Genomic DNA, 21,566 nt, shown 5'->3' with positions numbered 1-21,566 from the left:
ACCTTTTTCATACCCATTCATCTGGGTCTCATTACCTCTGGAAACAGGTATGGAACATAGGGCGAAGCTAACTCATTGACAAACTCCCCTACAGCATCTCAGCTCTTTGGTCGACCCAACAATCTGAGTCAGCTACTATTACAAGGTCAGTACAGTCGTTATTGTGCATCGTGAGTTGCTCAATCTACGAGAGCGGGAGATCTGCTTTATTCGTTTTGCAACCCTTCTTTCGTTCTTACCCGATCTTTGACAATTTCCATTCCCGTTCTTGCCGTGCTCTGTTTTCAATCACTCCGCTGCTAAATGGTCTAGACTGTGATCGCTGACCATCATACTCTAATCTTTGTGATGATCAGATAGGAACGTGGGATCCTCAGTATATACGTCGATCTGCTTATCAAACCAGTCTGCCAGCTGTTTATTGGCCATACATCCCTGCACCCCTTTCGTCTTGTCTTCCCAGTTGCTGTCAACAACAAGTGAAGATCCGATATTTTAAGCCTCTTCAGACCGATTGGAGCTTTTCATGTCGGCGTCTTTAACGACATCTGCTCCGTTGAGCCTTCCTCCTTCTTCCAGCCGACCTTACGACGTCCATCATTCTTCTCATCCCCACCACCATCACGAGATGAGTTTCGCCAATACTGATGATAGATCATACGGTGCCGCGGGATATTATCCTCGTGCACCTGGATCGGCTCATGGACCACCACCTCCAACTGCAGGAGGTCAAAGTCAACATGGTTCTTCACCTGAACAGCGACTTCACTCTTCTGGTGGGTATAAGACTACTCCCGCACCACACGAATCTCCCTCTCAGCCTGTTTATCCAAACGATATTGGTGCTGCACCAGGTTCATCCCATGGTTACCCCCCTCAACCAATCACTCCCCTCAGCGGTCAGGCCTACCCACCTCAACAACCACCTTCAGGTGGATATTACGGTATAACCCAAACTCCCCAATCAGATCCCTCACAACCTCCAACTCAACAACATATCCCATCTCCTCCACCGAGCAGCAACGGTAGACCCTCAAGCGCAAACTTCACACCGGATGGTATACCCATAGTACCAGTTGGAGTATCAGGTGGGAAGATGTTCAGATGTAGAGGATATGGAGATTGCGATAAGGTGTTCACCCGGAGTGAGCATTTGGCGAGGCATGTTCGGTGAGTGAAATCATCCACAGCCACCATATTTCGGCGTGTACTGATCATGATATGTTCCAGAAAACATACTGGTGAAAGACCTTTCCCATGCCACTGCGGTAAAGCCTTCTCCCGTCTCGACAATCTCCGACAGCACGCCGCTACCGTTCACGCCGATCAATCAGCACTGAACGAAGCGATGCTGTCTTCGCTAGCCCCTGTTCACGCTGCCCTTTCACAACGGGCCAATAGGGACCAAAGGAAACGAGGAGAGGTAGTGGAAGTGCCCAAGAACGCTGTGGAGAGACCTCGACATGCGGAATATAGAGCTCAGAAAGGATCTCCAGCTTCTGCTGCCGCCGCTGGACAACATCATCAACCTCCTGATTCCCCTTACGCTCAGTATCCTCCAGAATCCCAATGGAATGTCGCTCCCCCTCCACATGCCCGACCTCGTACTTCAGGCTACGAATACCCACCATATGGTGCTGAAGGACCTCCCGTTCTAGAAGATGCTGGACCATCTCGCCGACCTGCTTCATCCGCTGGCTATGGGTATCAACAACCAGCCTACTATGATCAATCAGCTCGTCCACCAACGGCACCTGGCACAGCATCGTCATCCGATTCCATTAGCCAATTACCCTACCCTTACCGACCAATTTCATCCCAAGGTCGGGATCTACCTGTGCCTAGTCACTATGCCGAATCTGAACCTCCTTCCACCGCTCATGGACCACCTCAATCTCCTATGTACTCGAATGTACCCCAAGCACAATGGTCTTCGCCTCCACCTCCTCATTCCGCTTATCCTCCTCAAGATACTAGCGCTTACCCACCTAACACTGCTGAAGGTTACGCATACCCCCCTCCACCTCATCAACACGGTTCGTACCCTCCACGAGAAGAGGTATACAATTACCCACCTAACTGGACTCCTCAACCTCAGTATAGCAACGTACCACCCCCACCACCTACTGCCGGTGGTTATCCTCCGACATACAATCAACAACCTTCTGAATCGCCATTCCAGTACAACGCACCTGGTCCTCAGGATGCGGCTTACCCACCATCGTCGTACGGGTACGATACGAGAAAGCGAAGAGTAGAGGATGAAAGTGGAGATTCCGAATTGAGGAAACATCATAGACCAAATGATGATCAAGGACAAGGTCAACCTCAAAATTTGAATGCTGCGCTAGAAGGACAAAGGGATCCATCTTGGTTACCACCTACGACCGAGAGACGTTCCTCCCTAGCGATCTCAGCATTGTTGGGATCGCCTCAACAACCATCGAGATCACGTCCTGCTACGGCTGGAGGAGCGAATGAAGGGTATGATCATGCACAGGCTGCATACCAGGCCAGTCAAGCTTTCAGTCAACCGCCGCAACCTGAAGCCAGTCAGAGTTTACCACCTACTCCGACAGTAGGTATGAACGGCGTCAGAAGATCGAAAGATGATTCAGCAGTTCAGGGAACATCGACAACGACAACGGAAGACGGACAAAGTATGGAACAGAAAGCTAAAGCGTTATTGGGACAAGGCAGATAGATGACCTTGAACGGAGGTTTAGTTGGTTGTGAGAATGATTTGATTTGATTTTTACTTATTCATTCATGATACCCAAATTTTGATTTTGATATACCCCGATAGTGATGAAACAACAAGGCATACACGTACACGATTAGTATATATTATATATTATATAAATTCATATATAACATTAGGTTGTTTGGTTAAATGGTTAATTGGTTATATGAAAGGTTGATAGTAGAGAAGTGATAGTGAATGAGAGATGTTATTGTAGTTGATCTACACTTTACGTTGGAGACTGTGAAAGTGACGATAAGATTACAGACTGTAGCCAAATGGTACCTGATCTGACTCACTCTCTTCCAGTTTCGGTTGGGATTCTCGATCGTGACTGGGTCGGTTCCTGAGCACGTTTTTTACGTGTCAAATCGATACAATAGGTGACTTTAGGTATCGCTCGCTCGCTGATCATACCGGGCAATCTACCACATACATGAGAGAGTGAGTTTGGAGTTGATTATTTATACAAGAGTCTTTTGTCAGACTAGAACTGACAATGTGGCATCAGGCAGGCATGACACACGCATGGTGGCCGATCTCCGATTCATTTGATGGTACCTTTCTCATACATTGTTACATGCTAACACGCTAACAACAAAATGATGAAACAATGCACTGACCACGACCACTCACTCGGACAAGATCGAGTCAGGTAACCTCATTGTTGTCGTTCACCACACCTCTGCTTATTCCATACTCGAATGACTCATACATATTCATGTACAAATATCACTCTGACTCTTATAACACACCTCCTGCTCCTTTTCACAGCCGACAGATCCTTTGCCACTCCCCACTGTAAGTCTTTTCTCCTATTCCCACCTTGTACTATATGATATACGTGAATACTGGGCTGACATTATCATCCTATCACCATGTCACTTAAGAAACCTGTCCCCTCTGAAATACCATTACCTTCCACACCTCCTCCAGCCTATAAAGCACTCTCCGAATCTTCACCTGACACTCATCCTACACCAGAACCACCTACCGAGAAAGCAAACACTCTCCCAGATTATCATCCAACCAGACCTTATAAACTCGTTCCGACACTCATTGCAGAGAAAGTACAGAACAGACCCATATCCAAATCGAAGAAACAGGAAGAAGGAGTATTCCAATATCCCCCACCCCCTCCTCCACCTAGGATATTTGACTGGGCTGAATTGTCCAAATCGAAACCGAAACGGACACCTTCACCTAGATTCTCAACACCCGAGACCACCAAAGAACCGTCACCTTCAGTTTCCACTTCTACAACGAAATCGAATAAACTACAGAAGAAGAAATCTCGACCCCGATTTCCTCCTGGAGTGAAGTTTGAAGAAGAGGAAAGCAATACCAACCACAATAAGAACAAACCTGAAACGATTCCTACACCTAATAAAGAACAAGAGATTACCCAAGTAACTACTACACCGCCACCGCCCCCGCCGCCGCCAGCCCTCTGGACGGACTACAACTTACCGTGGTACGTGAAACGAACCAAGATGGCCGCTCCACCTAGAATGCTCATCCTCTCCGGAGGAGGGTACGAGGCTTTCGTAGCTATGCCTCCGTCTTATGAGGTGCGTGGTTTTTGTGTGTACATATCTTGGTTCTAAAGGAATAAGTGCTGATGAGATGATTTCATCTTCCTTCTCACTCCTTCGTCACATTCATACTCTGCCTCTCAACTGATCCAATAATCTGCTGTAATCATCTAATCTTTCGACTTACTGTAATTGTATGAGATCCGCAGAAAGCACTTGCCCTCGCCATTGAAAAGTTCAATATCCCCAATACTCACATGATCAGATTATCATGTAAAGCTTCAGACATGCAGTGGATAGGTGGATATGCAGGCTCAGAGGATATTTTCATGTGAGCCAAAAACACCTGGTTCTCATTTAAATCGTAGTATTGGAGACGACACCATCTGTGCTAAACAGGTTGCATTGCGATAGTGCCGATAACGATTCGTTTCATTATGCCTGTGCCGGTAAACACGTTGCTCGTCTCGGCGTACATGTTTACGATAAAAATGTAAGCTGATCGCGCCTCGAAGAATGGCCGATAAGCAGCTGATAGAACGTTGTTCATGATTTAGGCAAAACCTGGTCCAGCACCTGCCGCACCGGCGGACAGTGGCGGAGGTGGCGGAGAAAAGAAAGAAGAGAAGAAAGAGGGTAGGTCTTCACGACTCGCTATATAAAGAGGTACATTGGTTGATATCGTTATAATCCACTTGCTCGTACAGCCAAACCTCCTGCTCCGCCTCCCACTGCCGATCAAAGTTTGACCTGTCAGACTACTGCTGGTAAGAATGTCACTCTTGCTGCCAAAGTTACTGGGTGAGTTCTTCAAGCGATTTCAGTTCTCTCGTGGTCATCAGCTCACTCTGAACGGCTGTGTTCCATGCAGAGAACTGGCAAAAGGTATCCCCGCTGGAAGTGAGTGCTGACTCCCATTGATCATCATCATCCAAAACATATGCTTACCACCTACTCTGAATTAGATTATCTCGGTACCTTGTCGATCGAGGTAAGCTAGCGATACTTAAACGGTGGTATCACAGCTTACGATGGCTGATATACCCAATGAAGGACAAGACTTGGAAACAAACCTTCGTAGGGAATCAACTTGGCCCCAATGAAGTAATGACCAAATGTGAGTGCTCCCATACTCCCCGGTAAGTTCGTTCTCATTGGCCTTGCTGATGGTGCCTACCAGACGTCGTTCACGATAAGAATACCGCTCGATTAATTTTCAGACCCCGATCGGCGAGACCAAGTATTGAATTTCTTCATCCTGAAGAGAAAAGTGTGGGTTCACTATCATTATCAGCCTTTTCTGCTTCATATATCTTGCTGAGCTGTCTGATGCGATTTATCTATATGTATATGCACAGCTCGAAGTGTCCCTTTCCATCGCAGATTGGACAGTAACATCTGCTTACCCAATGACTTCATTACTTCCTGATGGCGCCAGACAAAAGCTCAGATGGTTCTTGAAAGTTCAACCGGGGGGTATCGTCGAAGATATGTTGACTGGAACTCAGTCCAATGGATTATTCATGGAGATGATGTCATTCAGCTTCCATTTCATGCTCGGACATGAGACAACGATAGCTGACCATGTATATGTTGTTCATAGTCCAAGTGTTAAAGCTAAACCTGACAAAGAGCCTGATCCAGATGCTCCTCTGATCCCAGGTAAGTCTGCCTTCTGATTGCTCATCTGTTAGACTACAAGCTGATCTATTCTGGAAACTTAGTATGGCCCGATATTCGACCTTCAAACGCATGGTGTTTACCTCAAACTATATTCATACCTCACATAGATAGGATCTTGACTGCTCTGGGATTACCAGTGGAAAGTAGAACGGCGATGATCACCTCTTGGCTACCCGGTCTCACAAGGCATAAGAACATTGTGAGTGTTCCATAGCTCTGTGAGGTGATTTTGGTCTGCCTGCTGATTTATCACCCTTGATGTAGGCTTATAGGTCAGCTTCTGTATAGGAGCATTGTCGCCCTTGTTCCGATGAAATAGCTGATCGGGTTTACGTGAATATAGGATCCTCAACCGAAGTCAACTTGATCCTTCATCCACGTTAACTATTATCCCTCCACCCTCAGTGATGTTGAGAATCTTCGTAGGTATCATACCCATCAAATATGACCTGATATTCGACTGATGAATATTCGTAGGTCCTGTTCAAGGGTATACCCGATTCCGAATTGAAAGATTGGGAGAACGCAGGCGTCTTACATGCTGAGATGGGACTAGATTGGCGTGACTCGTAAGTCTAAGCTTCTTCTTCTCGCCTATCAATCATCAGGACTGGAACATTGATTTGATCTGATGTCTGGTGCTGTATATATTGCAGGGTCGGCTGGACACCCGATTTGGCGGATGACAATCTTTTTAGGGCGATTGAATATGGTGCGATGTAAGTCAAGTGTCGAGCCTCTCAATCCAGTGCGAGGTGATCGTTGTTGATCGATCTCTGGGGTGGCATTGCAGGGAAGTCTTCGAATAAGAAAATCATCAAGGAATTTTCGGGTTCATAAAAAGAAAGGAACTGTAACGGGCAAGGAGAGTTAGCAGATGTCAGAGACTTCGAGTGAATTGGAGATATACACGAGAGACGAAGTAGAATGTTTGAAAGTAGCGATAGCGAAACTTTTACGGTAACTTATAGCTGTAGAATATGTCAAATCTAAGGAGTTTAAATGCATTTGTGTATCTTGTACAGTACAGGATCTTAATTCTCATCAATAAGTTTATCTAGACTTCAGGTCAAAAATATGGATACGAGTACTGTAGTTGCGAAGTAACATGAGCATCTACATCAACATTACTAATACAATGCATAGTATACATGATCTATACATAATCCCGGAAAAAGATGTCTTGAGATCCCATATTGCTACAAGTCCGAATCCGAATCCGAATCCAAATACACCGATTGTCCTACAAGGTAGTGTCCCTACACCTATCACTCATTATCATTTTCGAACCCTTCCCAACCCCAGATCTTCCTCCCCAATTCATGTCCGCATCCCTTGTTATGCACACCATTCATCCCCCCTCTTCCATCTACTCTCTCACCTTCTGCGCCCCTTCTTGCGGGTCCCTCACAATCAGGAACCGTACAAAGCACACAAGGTGGCATAACATCATATCCGTCTGATTGATTTTGATTATCCAGGTATAATTGCGAATCTGCTATAGCCTGTTTGTAGATATCTAGATATTCCCTGTGTATCGTTTCGGAAGGATCAATCTCAACCAGACCAGCCGTCAAATCATTAGGTCCCGGTATACCTTGTTCATCTTCATTGAGATTTTCGGAAGCGGAGGGGAATCGGAATAACCTAATATCTAATGGTGGTTTACTATACTGTTTGTTAACACCACTGGACGATATCGACGCTCTTCTTTTCGATTTCGATACATGTCCATTCCCCTGTTTCGTACCACTACTGTTAGTGGATGATGAAGATGTACTTGGTTTATCGTTTGATTCTTTCAATTCTTGTATTCTCCATTCATCAGCTTTCTTCCTCGCTCTCTCATATTTATCCGCAATATGAACTGCCCAACCTAAAACTTTGTTCAGTCCATCTTTCCAACCTCTATGGAACTCTTCTTCCCATTCTAAAACTTTCGCACTCGATACACCAGAGGCTTCACCACCTATCGATATACTCTTGAGGGTAGGTAGGGGAGGTAAGACCATATACAACTTGTCCGGTGGTGGAATATCGATTTGCGATATTGAGCCAGTTGCAATTGTCGATGAGGAAGCACCAGCTCGTCTACTTCTGTCACGTAGAGAGAAAGTCGATTGAGCCGCCGATCTATGACCTCTTCTTGATCTCGCCAATTCAATCTGTCTTTGTTGTTCCTCCATTCTCTCCCTCCTTCTAATCTCATCTAAGACCTCCGCACTCAACGAATCCTCCGCCGATGGATTAGCCAAACGTTCTTGTTCTGCTGCCAATCTCTGTGATCTTATACGAGCAGCCTCAGCTTCAGCAAATCTCGTACGTTGTTCCAACTCCCACTGAGCTATCTGTCGTTCTCTTTCTTTCCCCCTAGCCAATCCAGCAGAAACGATCAATCCTCCCAGATCATTACACAGTTCAGGTCCTTTGTCCCTAGCAGTAAATCCAAACAAGTTCACTCGGTCCAATACTAGATGTTCCAACCTCGAGTATGTCCGGAGTAAAGTAGTGAGATTGGTATCGATCCGAACGTTCGTAGTGGATATATCCAAATAATTCAAATTGGGGAACAACCGCTTATGCGTGTTGATACCTCTTGGAGGAGCGATGAGAACTCTAAGTAAATCTCGGGAGGGAACACGTAATCTGAGATGAGTGAGGTTTTCTGCGATAGGTGATAAGGCGAATTTAGATATACAGTTGATATCGAAGAATACGATTGGTTGGGCGAAAGTTTTAGGTTTTGTTATACCCAATTTCTCATTCAGGAAAGGATTACCAAAAGGTCCATGACCAGTGTACGATTTGGAAGTACCGATGTCCATTGGATTTTCAGATGCTGATGAGATTGAGGTAGGAGGTGTAGATCTACCGGAATCATCTTGGTCTGAATCTGAACCGCTTCCGGTTGCAGTGGTATTGGCCAGTGAGAGGTCGGCGAGAGATCCTTCTAAAGAGGTGGATTTGGAATTCGCAGCTGTGGGAGGGACGGTCGAACGGGGTGGTAAGTCCTGAACGATCGAGAGGTGGGTGAAAGATGGGAGGGAAGGCCATTTCTTGGTGAGTGTCTCGATGGCCGTGTCGAAGTATGAGCCTGATAAAGAAGGAAAGAAGTCAGCAAAAATATATCTGAAATACAAGTTAGGTGGACGGGAGGAAGATTGCTTTGACAAACTCACCAGCTAAGAATTGATAATAACTAGCCTGTTCGACATACGGTCTGAACCTCATTTCCAACCTCCTCAGTTCCATCCTAGGTTGATCGAACATTTCTTCAAGATGATCAGGCGAGAAATTCGTACCGATATTTAACATTATCGTTTTTAATCCTCTTTCAGGTGAGATACATCTCAAGATGTTATTCAGTATATCTACATCACCTTTCCATGATTTGAGAGTAAATGATTTGATACCTCCTGAACGAGTTATCTTTCTACTCCCCTCACTCTCATCCACATCCGCATTCGAGCGAGCGTTCTCCTGATCGTCGTTGATAGATTTAAGTTTCCTCCAAAGGGGCCATAATTGCCTTGCGTTGTATACTATCAGATGCTCGAATAGGTGTCTGGTAGATATAGGATAATTTGGGAATACCCTCGTTAGAGATAGACTGGTTATCTGCCGGTGGGAAGGAGGGACGAGGGAGAGGAGGTGATCGATGAGTTCGGGTGGGAGTTGAAGTATGAGTGGAAGGGGTTGTTGGTCCTGGGATGAGATACCTTGATCTTCTTCTTCTGCTTGGGATGGTATGGGATTGCGAGAGGAAGAAGAAGAACAAGGTAAAGTATGCACAGACATCTTGATAGAATGGATGGTTGTACAAGGAAGAAAGAGGATAGTATGGATGGGAGATGTACGCTGTATGTAGATTGAAAAGCAGTCACAGTCACTCCACCATCACTGAAAATCGGTTAAATTGAATCAAATTGGGTGGCAAATGCAAAACAGCGAAATAAAACACTCATGCAGTTCAGATCTGTATAGAGATGAACCATTGAACATCAGTGCAGACAAAGAGGTGAAAATCTGAAAGCGATTCATTCGTAAAATTCGTTAAAGTATCAAATACTGTATGTATCAAGAACAATTGTATATGAAATGCAGGATATATGGAATATAACAGTTGGTGTAACTCTTCGAGAGAAGCTATATGTAATCTAAGTGATTCTTGTTATATCTCCCTTCTCATCCTCTCTCTTCCCCTCTCATTCTGCTTCTGCTTATTCGACCAAGCAGCCATCACCAATTCTTCAGCACACATCATCCCTTGTTGCTGATGCTGTTGAGGAACATTCGGTATCATTGTTGAATTCCCACTTCCATTGCTGGATCCACCTGGAGATTGGATGATACAATCATCATCATCTAAACCTAATTCACTCTCGCTGGATACCAAACTAGGCGTATCAATCTCTGGTATATCTCTCGTTAAAGAGGTAAATCCAAATCCACAACTATCTCCTTTTACCACTTCCTCCACGCCCTCCTGCTCCTCCTCTCCTTCCTGATCTGCCGGATGTTCATTCTGATCATCACTAACTAATTTCAGAAGATTTGCCAAAGTCGCCGATATAGATTTATATCCCTCAAATTCAGGATGTCTGTCATGATCAACCGGAGAATGATGACCACCATTCAGTTGTCGAAGTTGAGGACACATCATGGCGAACATCTGTCTTCGGCGATCCATACATTCTTCCCAATCTTCCCTGTCCCTCGCATCGTGTTCGTCGGCTTCACCATCTTCAGAACACGTTTCAGTCGGTGGAGGAGTATTCAAGAAATAAGAATCCGCACTGGTATCTTCACTTTCATCTTCGTCGTCATCGAGGTAAGAGTTCGAATCCGACAAGAAACAATCTCTAGATAAGGAGAGACATCTGGATCCACGTTCGGGTAATACGCATTCACGCTCCGCTACACTAGGAGGTTCGAGGGGTGTTCGGTCATATTCTTCGTGAGAGTAGGTATCGTGCGTGGACTAAAAAATAAGGAAAGATACAAAATGATCAGTGTCTGCTCCATCGTAGTGATATTCGGATCGAGCAGATAACTACTCACTGTAACGGCACACCCATTCATTTCCTGCCATCTAACGCATTTTGTTCTCTTCCACCCATCCCCATTCGCACTAGTACACGAAGAGAAGGACGTCGATCTGGATCCACTAGGTGTAGGTGCAGCACTATCATCTGCATAAGGAGTGATGGAGGGTGATCGAGAAGGGGAGAGACATGATCTGAGTTTCGGTTTGGTCTTGGGTGGGGGGGAAGGTATCTGTTGAGGAACGAAGGGGTTGACAAATGTCATTTGGATGGTTGTCATTTTGGTTGCTGGGTATGAAGGATAACTGATTATGATTATGGTTATAATGATATGCGGGGTTTATACAATTGATATAGTTTCGTTCGTTGGAGTAAATAAGTTTTGATTCGAGGGATCTAGAAGTAAACTAAACCAAATACTCGATGCACCACTACTCCGATTTACGATTTATGATTGATATATTGGTGATTCAATCGATGAATCTAACAGAAATGATTTGGATGGGATGAGTTGTCGAGGGTCGACTTGAGCGAGGTTATTGACTGATATTAATCTTCATCTTGAGAGATAAGTCGTCAAAGAACGTTGTTGATGCTCGAAGGGTTGAAGGGTGATTGAAAGATTAGAGTTAGTGAACTAGTCTTTAGTTGTTGTTGGACAAACGTGTGATTTGATTCAAAGGTAAAGGAAGAGGTACTAGCGATCAACTAAATGATGATTGGTTTGATCAGTCTCTTAGCCTCTTTATATGACTGTCTGTGGGTAGCTAGCAGTGGCAACAAAGCTGTGAAATAGAATATACTCACTCAGAGAAACCAGTCCTTGATCGATGACTACAATCAGTTGATCTAGCTATCTGCGTTTATACCAAGACGGATTAAGGTTATATATGTTTTGTACGTTGTCGGTGTAATTCGGTTTGATGGTGAATAGGTAGTTCAAAGGAAGGGAAAAGGGTGTTTATACGGATTGATGTGTGAGAATGATGGGATGGGGGATGGATGGGGTGATCGTTGATTGATCGACAGAATAAAAGAGTAAGAGAGTAACAGGTGATAAGGGACTTTCGATTGAAGTGAGGTATTTTATTATAGATGCTGGATTGAGTATGGATATAACAATTTGGTTCGAGGGGATATTGAGTGGTCGATAAAGTTGGATCTCGTCGAATGAATAGGATTTGTTTTATCTTTATGATCCAAGCTAACCAAAATGCTTTACTCTATTTGACTGTGACGATTTTATCTTGTTTCTAATTCACAGCCTTTCTCTTTCTCCTGTTGCTATTGTCGTTGTATATTGGAGAGGCGTTCGGCACAGACCTTGTTTGTTTTGTCAAAGACCCAAAGATGAAAGATGAAACAATTGAACAATCTAATGTTTCTTGCTTTGCTTTACTTTGTCACACCAATGGATGAACTAGCTTGGTTATACTGCTGTTAAAGTTCTTAACGGTTGTTGATGTATTTGAGGGATTTATTTACCGGATCGTCCGAATAATATCGATACGAGTCCTTGTAACCGTCTGAGAGAGTGATTTACACAGCGAGATGGCAGATAGCGTAGGTGAAGGCACAAAAAGAACACCCGAAGGCGGACTTCTTCTCCTTGGTTTGGAAGACTGCGTTGATGGGGTGGGTTGTTGATGGGAAGGAAAGAGGAATGGAAAAGAGAAAAGAGAGTTTTGTATAATGAATCCAACCAACAGACTAGCCAACTGCCTCTGCAATCACACAGAGCGCAGTGCACAACGTCAGAGCGACAGAGCAGCAACAACAGAGAATTGAAAAAAGGTACAGGACCAAATTCCCATTTCATTATAACCGATATTGCCCAATCGAGTAATAACCCAGTTTCGCCACTAGATGGCAAACGGCGATTTCTACCGAGCACCATCCTGACGCGTCAACAGCAGCAGCGGTAATGTTCTCATAACATTTCTTCTATTCTCTGATTTCCCTTGGTGCCAAGTCAGGTGATTTACTATTTATTTATGTTACTATTCACCTTAACACTATCCCGTCGCGGCTTCACACGGGATGAATCGAATGTGTATATTTGGGCATACATAACACATTTTATACCACATATATCGTATTGTCGGTGATCTACCGAATACGTGATTTTGATGTAACTGGTATCTTCCCCCAATCAATGATGTGGGGTAATCCGATTAATACCTATGACTGTGGATTCAAATATACTTGTTACTGCTTGCCCATAGCATCTTTGATCTTGAGACAACATTCCAACAACTGTAACTCCTCATCACCACCTTCGCATAATCCCTTGTCACATTCTGCTATGGCCATCGCGGCTAGACTCTTCGGTAAGGCTGGTATGGTGGGTAACGGAATGAGAGCGTCATGTATCTACGATATCACATCAGTATTTTGATTCGACGCAATTGGAAGTCCTAACAGGTTGAACTTCATCCTCTACCTTTGCACTCACCTGTTCTAAGACCTGCCCAGCACTCCAACCTTCCCTCCCAACTCTCTTCACAGCCGTTCGCACACCTTCGAAACCATCTTGACCCAAGGTCAGATCGATCCCTTGCTCTTTATCGACTCCCATCACGCTCAAGAGATGCGTGATGAGATCGTCAGGTACCACTCCGGATATTTCGTGAACTGCATCATTCGTATAACATACATCAGTATTGTCCATATCGATCAATCGTTATGAGATCCGATTTGTTGTTTCACTCACTTGACAAAGCCGTTATAGGCGTAGGAGGTTCAGTCGCACCATGTAATCTCTGTGCAGTCTGTAGATACGTTATGGCTTTTCGTAGATCACCACCCGCCAGTTCCAGTATGAGTGGTAATACCTATACACACCAACAAGTGGACACGATCAGCATCCTTTAAAATATCTTTACAGTGTTATGCTAAATGGAGACGACAGCTCACCCCGTCTTCAGCTTGTACACCTTCATTCTCAGCTATCATCTCTATCCTAGCTTGGGTACTGGATTGGGCGAGAGGTCGGAATCGGAATTTACTACATCTTGAAGCGAGGGGTTCGATTATTCTGTCAAGGGCGAAAAGAGTCGAAGAGGTCAGCATATGAAGATAGTTGAGATCTTCGTGTATCAGATTGGCGTGGGATGAATTCGATTTTCGCGGACAAACCTCCCAACTCACCTTGTCACATAATTACACACCAAACAGAACCTCGTAATTCTCGAATACGTTTCCATGATTCTTCTCAGAGCCGATTGAGCATCCTGAGTCATCGAGTCGGCTTCGTCCAGGATGATGAGTTTATAAGGTGGAGAAGGGTATGTCTTGCCGTCGCTACGATTGAAAAGTCGTTGATCAGCTCTGATGGAATTCCCATCTCTGCTGATCTGAGATCGAGTCGCATAAGACGATAATAGCCAGATGAGATTTATAATTGTCCTCTATTCAGAATTGGGAGGTGAAAGATGAGAATGGAAGGTATGACTCACGATGATTTACCAACGTGTCTTGGAGTTTCTCTAGCAAACGTCTTGATCTTCTCTCTCACAACTGAAATACCTCTTTCGTCCGATGCGTTCAGTTCCAGTACTCTCGCTCGGAAGAGGTCAGGGCTGTGATCATGAAGAGTAAGATCAGAGTCATATGGTCGGAGAATAGAAAGGATGGGATGGTCAGATATCGTATCACCAGGAAAGAAAAAGTGAGAATCATGATTAGCACAGGTATACTCAAATGTTCGCAAGACAAGAGAAAGGGAAGATGAGATGAGGATGTGATGAAGCGAGCTCCACTTACCCGTACAGTTGTCTTGCAAGTGCTAAGATCGTACCTACAAATGAATGATTAGTACTTGTATACCTCTGAGAGGGATTTTTATCGCACAACACAGTAAAGTATGATGGGATAAATCAACCAAAGCAAGGAACATTCACTCACTTGTTTTCCCGGTACCAGGTGGACCGTAAAATAACATATGAGGTAACTGATCAAAGTATTAGCAAGGCATTCCACTGTCTTCGTTGATTGCACCAACAGAGTATTGTTTGCACGATAGATCCCAACTCAACTCACATTGGTAGAAGCCAAAGCTTTCCTCAATACGGCTACTGTATGTTCCTGTGATGACACATCGTCTATCGTCTTTGGTCGGCTGGTGGTCGGCGGTTGTACACAGTGTCAGATGGAGTACGATACAGATGAGTCATGTCCAACTCCTAACGCTGGGATCAAGGTAGGATCGATTTTCAAACTCGAACTCGAACTCACTATTTCTCTACCCATGGTTGATGTTTTGGATCCACAGCTAATGCACCACCTACAGGTCTGGGTGCGAAGGTAGTCATATTGCTGGTAGCTGATCTGAAGGTGTTATGTTGGATGGTATATAGCACAACCAGATGAAGGAGGAAGAGTGAAATTGACAATAATCTCAACGATCGAAGTCATTTTCATTTTCATATCATGTCATGCCAAGTCGCGTCAACTCATTCATGTCAAGCGCGTCATACAAATCACAGTGCTTTCATGTTACATTACATTTTACAACCTAGACGGTGTTCCAGAAGCTGAGATGGTGCATGCATTGTTGGGGAAGATATAAAAAGATGCATCGTTCATATCATGAGGAAGAGATCAGTCACTTGAATAGAACGAGATTGGAATGAATAGATACTATATAAGGGGAACAAGTACAAGACGTGAGAGAGAGGGATAAAGTGAGAGAACAACATTGAGACGAGTGACTGTACAGAATTATACAATAGAATCCGTACAACTGGGATTGTACAAGTGAACGTGAGAAGGAGTGAGCCTAAGGAGTTATCTGAACTCGAACGTGCTGCTACTTCTTTGAGGTACATGGGATAGAAATAATTCTTGGAAAGGTTCTTGATTCTGCAGACCAAAGTATGAACAAACAAAATATCAGCAAATTTGCATTCTCAATGAAATAACATGATCAATGTCACTTACAAGAGAATGGAAATAGTACTAATATCATACCCACCAAAGTCAAGATCAACCATCAGTACAACTCATTCACACTAAAGGATAGACTGATTCACTCACCCCTCGAATCGTGGCTTCCCCTCTTACAGGGACATCCCTCAACCTACTCGAACTTTCCCTTCTCCTAGTTCCATCAGGTCTGACATTCGCTTGACTTGATCCCCGTCGAATGATGATGGGTGCAGGTGGACCGAAGGGCGTTTTAGGTGTGGAGGGGGAAGTAGGGGTAGAAGGTTCGATAGGTGCGGAAGGGGGTGATAGATCCACTAATGCGTAGTAGAAGCCTATAACGATAATACGGGAAAGGATAAAATTGTCAGTCATGCACCATATGAATGCGAATCGGTATCGTAATAGAAATAAAATCTTGAAAAAGTCTTGCATCATAGATCTGAACAGATCAAGCGAAAACCAAAGCAAAGAGATTGGATAGTAAAATTGAATGTACTAAGTGAACTCACCAGCAAAACTCGCTCCACTGATATCCCTAACTTTATGATCCGGCACCAAAAATTTCTCTTTAATTCTCAAAAACACAAAATCCCTTTCCCTCGACCTTATCTCACCCATTGATTTATCAGGCAATGGATCCCTAAAGTATAATTCGGGTTTAAGGAGGTCCATTCTCGTGGAGGGTCTTCTAAATTGTTCGAACCGTCCCCAATGTCTCATATCGTCATGTTCCGTCGCACCGTACCTTGAACCAGTGATAAATCCATATTTGTTGCCTATGATTTCACCGTCGAAATATGTTGTGAGATGTGGGTAAGAATCGGTCAAGTGGGAGATGGATAGATAGCCTGATATGCTCGATTCGGCAAAGTTGACATCCTGTAGAAATGAATCACGATCAGTATTCAGCAGCATGATTGCACGACACGTGGAAGGCTACGTTTTTGGATGCATTCTTAGAGATTGAGGTGAGTAGAAGAGATAACTTACAACAAACTGGATCTCAACCTCGTATGCACTCCTCCCACTCGTCTGGGTACCTCTAAATATACTTCCAGGGTACAAAGCCCCTCGGCCGATGGAAGGTACTCTCGCTTTCGTAAAATCCAACAGAGGATTAGGTGGTCTTTCATCCTCTTGTACATTGAGGGAAGTAGTACATTCAGGTGTAGGTGGGATGGAGGGCTCCGTCCTGATTGGTTTGAGAGTAGTTTTCCAAGGTCTGGGATGATGTGTTGGAAGAGATCTTGATAAATTGTCTAATCGATTTCGAGGAGGTGTACTTTCTTCTTCACATCTCCTCGTAGATGAACCAGAAGGGGTAGATTCCCTTGATGAGTCTTCTTGGGTATCATTTGAGATTGTACTTTCCGATCTTTCGTTCAAATCTATCCCTCTCAATCCCAATCCTAATCCTAAACTTGATCCTATATCTACTCCTTGATCGATACTCGAACTGTTAAGTTTATCTTGCTCCTGGTCCAGATCGAATGTATCTACCTCGACGGCAGTACCGATCCTCCTAGCATTCACACATCTACCGCAAATCCTCTCTATCGGATCACTCAGAACCACTATCCCTTCGTTCGTACCTGTATTGGTCGATGATCCACTTATCAAGTTCCCATTCCCACATACAAAACATTTAATAACCCCCTGCGATAATGACAAGGGGTTGGTTGGAGGCAGGGAAATGGAAGGTGTTGATTCGGTTGGCATATTGTTGGATTGTCATATGTACGGGTGGGTGAGAAGGGTTTAATCAGATAAGAGAATGATGAGGGTGTCTTGGCGTGGTCACTACTGTTGGCGTGTATGTAGAAATCAGATATTCAGATATCCAGTAGATTATCTGCCTGATGATTATTCTTATGTGATGAGCAGTGAGAAGCAGTGAGAAGTGAGTTGATGAGGAATAATCAGGTGAGATGTGTTAACGTACAACGATTGAATGGTGGAGTTAAGAGGACTGATTGTGATTCTGATTGTGATTCTGATTGTGATTGCGATCATCCATCTCATGACGAAGTACATCAGTTACCGCCGCTCTCACCATGATTAATTACCTGATCGGGAAGGTACAGAGTACATAGATACACAAAAGAACCCATTCATCCTTTGTCCGAGCTGACGGTCACTTATGCATTGGGACTAATAGTGGGCTCACTGCTACACACTGTGACATGGATATCGATGCATATGGACGTAGTGCATCTGGTATACTCGTCCATTTGCCAGATGACAAGGGGACAAAGACATGGGATGATGAGGACCGGTTGATAAAGTGTACTCGTTTAACCGCCCGGGTCTACAATGACGTGGCTTTGTTATGTATGTAGTATATCGGAAGTCCCGGGAACGAATTCGAGTCGACCAACTGGCTGTTCAGGGTCTGATAGGCATACCCTCTCACTCGTACACGGATCAAAATCCAATCCTACCAAATCAGAAAAAAAGTTAGAGAGCTCGGTTGACTGACTGACGTTCGAGAACAATTCAAAATAACTCAACTCGTCCATCCTCTTATCTTTGACATTTAAGATATATATCACATCTCGACTCGACAAAACACCATACTTAGGTGCACTGATCATCTAATCACAGCATACAGACTCATCTCAACCAACGCTCAATTAACCTTCATTTCACTCATCCATCTAAAACCTAGAGCGAAGTACTCAGCTATCCGAGATGTGCGGTATATTCTGTTGTTTCAACAGACAAGGCGATTTGGCATCCTATAGACCCAGGGCTATAGCATGTTCGAAGAAACAGAGACATAGGGGACCAGATTGGTCAGGATGTTATATGGCGAAAGATACGATCATGGTACATGAGAGGTTGGCTATTGTGGGAGTTGGTGAGTTTACTCTAGCTACGGCAGTTCGGGGTGGGATGGGGGAATACTACTATGTATAACATAAAACATACATATGACTACCCCCCCTTCTATGTACTTACTCCCATCCTTCTCTATATATCTACCAATACTCGGTCACTTGCTGATCATCTTCCACCCACAGACACCGGTGCCCAACCCCTCGTCAGCGAAGACGACCAACTCGTACTCGCCGTCAACGGAGAAATTTACAACCACGTCGCCTTGAGAAAAGGACTCAAAAACCAAGATGCCGTTTTCAAGACTCATTCCGATTGTGAAGTCATCATGCACTTGGTAAGTATGACACTCACAACAGCTTTTTAGCATCCGCACCATGTTGACATCTTTTTTTTTTTGCCACCACAGTACCGAGAACACGATACTGGACTTTGCGCAATGCTTGATGGAATGTTCTCATTCGTATTATTGGACAAATCCGTCGAACCACCTCGACTTATCGCTGCTAGGGATCCAATCGGTATTACCACCTTGTATATGGGCTACCACTCTTCTTCACCGGATACCATTTACTTCTCTTCCGAACTCAAAGCGATCCACGAAGAATGCGACAACTTGATTTCCTTCCCTCCCGGTCACTTCTACGACTCGAAAACCAAACAATTAGAAAGGTATTACAAACCTACCTGGTGGGATGGCGATAAGGGTGTTATCCCCCATGGCGAAGTAGACTACAAATTGTTAAGAGAGACATTAGAAGCCGCCGTAAGGAAGAGGTTGATGTCTGAAGTGCCATACGGTGTATTGCTTTCAGGTGGTTTGGATTCAAGTTTGATAGCTTCCATCGCTGCTAGGGAGACCGATAAATTGGCTGAGGAACATGAGAAATTCAGAAGAGAGAGGAAACAAGCTATAGCTGATGGTAAATGGGTCGGTGAGTATCCCTCCATTCCTTTCGGTTGCCTCTATCATAGACGTTTCTAATCCATGCTAACGTAAATGCTCTCACTACTTGTAGGCGACGAAAAACCCCTTGCTTCATGGCCACAGCTCCACTCCTTCGCTATCGGCCTCCCAGGTGCACCAGATCTGATTGCCGCCAAGAAAGCCGCCGATTTCTTGGGTACCGTCCACCACGAGTACACTTTCACCTTGGAAGAGGGTCTTGACGCCATCCCTGAAGTCATCTACCACCTTGAAACTTTCGATGTCACCACTGTCAGAGCTTCCACTCCTATGTACTTGTTATCGAGAAAGATCAAAGCTATGGGTGTGAAGATGGTGTTGAGTGGTGAAGGTTCGGACGAGATCTTTGGTGGTAAGTCTATCTCTCCATGGTCAATCAAGCGCACGCATGACATTCAAGCCAAGGTGAAAGAATCGCAGAGGCTGAATTTTTGGATTTACTGTATAGGTTACCTCTATTTCCACGCTGCGCCCAACGCAAAGGATTTCCACGAAGAATTGGTCAAGCGAGTGAAGAACCTGCACACTGCTGATTGTCTGCGAGCCAACAAGTGAGTCATCATGTCATAATTGCATGATAAGCCAACTCGACTGATCACATGATCACTTTTACAGATCCACCATGGCCTGGGGTCTCGAGGCTCGAGTGCCATTCCTTGACAAACAGTTCCTCGAAGTCGCCATGAACGTCGATGCGAAATACAAGATGTTCTCCAAAGGTACACACCAAGAGGTCGATGCTGATGGACGACCCAAAATGGAGAAGGTGAGTGTTCTTCCTCCGCTATTCAGGACCATGTTACATGAACCGGAAGATCGAGCTGACATTTGTGTTTGTCATGGTTGCAGTACATCATCCGAAAAGCCTTCGACTGTGCACCAGACGGTAAAGCCTACTTGCCCGATTCGATCTTATGGAGACAGAAAGAACAGTTCTCTGACGGTGTTGGATACTCTTGGATCGATGGTATGAAAGATCACGCTGCCTCGGTCGTATCTGATGAGGACTTCGCCAAGAGGGCCGAACGATTCCCGGAATCGACACCTGACACCAAAGAAGCTTATTGGATCAGGGAGATCTTCGAACATCACTTCCCAACCAAGGCTGCTGCTTCCACGGCGGTGAGATGGATCCCCAAACAGGAATGGGGTGTATCGAGTGATCCTTCTGGAAGAGCTGTGTCGATTCATACTGCCGCTTACGAGAACAAAGCTTAAACAAGGTCTCAGGTTATGGAAGGGTGAAGGGATTCTGAGCATATGGTCGGTTGGTTGGTATTCATAGAATTCTACATGACATGCATTTCCATCTATAGGGCGAGGATACATCCTTGCGTAATAGTCAAGCTGAAATTCATTTCGCTCGTATTACTAAACATCGAATTCACAGATATAGCAACAGCCTGGAACAGGCATCGTGATCCTTCGTTTCATCAAGTCCAATCTGATCGCCTGTAATGCAGAGACGGGTCAGCTTCATAGAATACTCATCTGCTTTTTGAGTGTGTAGCCAGGAAAGACAGGCGATATGATTGTTCAGCTATAAACATGGAAATCAAATGAAGTTGCGATAAGTATTCAGATGAGTAGTCAGCACAGAAGGATGCTTGATTGCAAACTCGAGACAGAACTCTCGCTTAATCTGCATGAGTCGCCATAGACCTGATGCATCATTTATCGAGCCCAGAACCTGATGGCACTCGTTCTCGCTCTCACCTTTGACCCAGTAGGCAGTAGTAAATAGCCTTCTTCGAAGATCTCACTGATCTCTGGTAGGTGCCCACATTCACTCCTAGGCGTTCGTGCTGTAAGTATTATTTGGTACA

The 21,566-nt window shown here is 44.6% G+C and overlaps 7 protein-coding genes across 7 annotated transcripts; 3 read left to right on the top strand and 4 right to left on the bottom strand.

Moving 5' to 3' along the window:
* Positions 1 to 628: 628 nt before the first annotated feature.
* Positions 629 to 2,704, top strand: L199_003217 (uncharacterized protein; the record flags this gene model as incomplete). The annotated part of the gene is made up of 2 exons (XM_064888953.1): positions 629 to 1,170; positions 1,231 to 2,704. The coding sequence occupies 2 exons, from the start codon at positions 629 to 631 to the stop codon at positions 2,702 to 2,704; spliced, it is 2,016 nt and encodes a 671-aa protein (XP_064745025.1).
* Positions 2,705 to 3,621: 917 nt separating this feature from the next.
* L199_003216 (uncharacterized protein) lies at positions 3,622 to 6,684 on the top strand (the record flags this gene model as incomplete). Its single annotated transcript, XM_064888952.1, has 16 exons — positions 3,622 to 4,314; positions 4,488 to 4,609; positions 4,693 to 4,771; positions 4,836 to 4,914; positions 4,986 to 5,079; positions 5,150 to 5,178; positions 5,244 to 5,269; positions 5,332 to 5,395; positions 5,459 to 5,550; positions 5,637 to 5,812; positions 5,882 to 5,940; positions 6,003 to 6,160; positions 6,226 to 6,233; positions 6,305 to 6,383; positions 6,439 to 6,530; positions 6,618 to 6,684. The coding sequence occupies 16 exons, from the start codon at positions 3,622 to 3,624 to the stop codon at positions 6,682 to 6,684; spliced, it is 1,917 nt and encodes a 638-aa protein (XP_064745024.1).
* Positions 6,685 to 7,229: 545 nt separating this feature from the next.
* L199_003215 (uncharacterized protein) lies at positions 7,230 to 9,759 on the bottom strand (the record flags this gene model as incomplete). The annotated part of the gene is made up of 2 exons (XM_064888951.1): positions 7,230 to 9,055; positions 9,141 to 9,759. 2 exons carry the CDS (start codon positions 9,757 to 9,759, stop codon positions 7,230 to 7,232), a joined length of 2,445 nt encoding a protein of 814 aa, XP_064745023.1.
* Positions 9,760 to 10,132: 373 nt separating this feature from the next.
* L199_003214 (uncharacterized protein) lies at positions 10,133 to 11,286 on the bottom strand (the record flags this gene model as incomplete). The annotated part of the gene is made up of 2 exons (XM_064888950.1): positions 10,133 to 10,942; positions 11,023 to 11,286. 2 exons carry the CDS (start codon positions 11,284 to 11,286, stop codon positions 10,133 to 10,135), a joined length of 1,074 nt encoding a protein of 357 aa, XP_064745022.1.
* A 1,928-nt stretch (positions 11,287 to 13,214) lies between these two features.
* L199_003213 (uncharacterized protein) lies at positions 13,215 to 15,319 on the bottom strand (the record flags this gene model as incomplete). Its single annotated transcript, XM_064888949.1, has 10 exons — positions 13,215 to 13,379; positions 13,462 to 13,640; positions 13,720 to 13,840; positions 13,923 to 14,043; positions 14,157 to 14,309; positions 14,465 to 14,587; positions 14,772 to 14,805; positions 14,913 to 14,958; positions 15,048 to 15,126; positions 15,243 to 15,319. 10 exons carry the CDS (start codon positions 15,317 to 15,319, stop codon positions 13,215 to 13,217), a joined length of 1,098 nt encoding a protein of 365 aa, XP_064745021.1.
* A 475-nt stretch (positions 15,320 to 15,794) lies between these two features.
* On the bottom strand, positions 15,795 to 17,654 carry L199_003212 (uncharacterized protein; the record flags this gene model as incomplete). Its single annotated transcript, XM_064888948.1, has 5 exons — positions 15,795 to 15,869; positions 15,948 to 15,965; positions 16,044 to 16,267; positions 16,445 to 16,814; positions 16,926 to 17,654. 5 exons carry the CDS (start codon positions 17,652 to 17,654, stop codon positions 15,795 to 15,797), a joined length of 1,416 nt encoding a protein of 471 aa, XP_064745020.1.
* A 972-nt stretch (positions 17,655 to 18,626) lies between these two features.
* Positions 18,627 to 20,958, top strand: L199_003211 (asparagine synthase (glutamine-hydrolyzing); the record flags this gene model as incomplete). The annotated part of the gene is made up of 7 exons (XM_064888947.1): positions 18,627 to 18,795; positions 18,959 to 19,110; positions 19,183 to 19,708; positions 19,793 to 20,092; positions 20,189 to 20,291; positions 20,356 to 20,506; positions 20,590 to 20,958. 7 exons carry the CDS (start codon positions 18,627 to 18,629, stop codon positions 20,956 to 20,958), a joined length of 1,770 nt encoding a protein of 589 aa, XP_064745019.1.
* Between the last annotated feature and the right edge of the window lie 608 nt (positions 20,959 to 21,566).

This window comes from Kwoniella botswanensis, chromosome 1 (assembly GCF_036426115.1).
Source record: "Kwoniella botswanensis chromosome 1, complete sequence".
NCBI classification, from domain to species: domain Eukaryota; kingdom Fungi; phylum Basidiomycota; class Tremellomycetes; order Tremellales; family Cryptococcaceae; genus Kwoniella; species Kwoniella botswanensis.
Note: the sequence above shows the minus strand (reverse complement) of the source record. Positions and strands in the feature narration are given on the sequence as shown.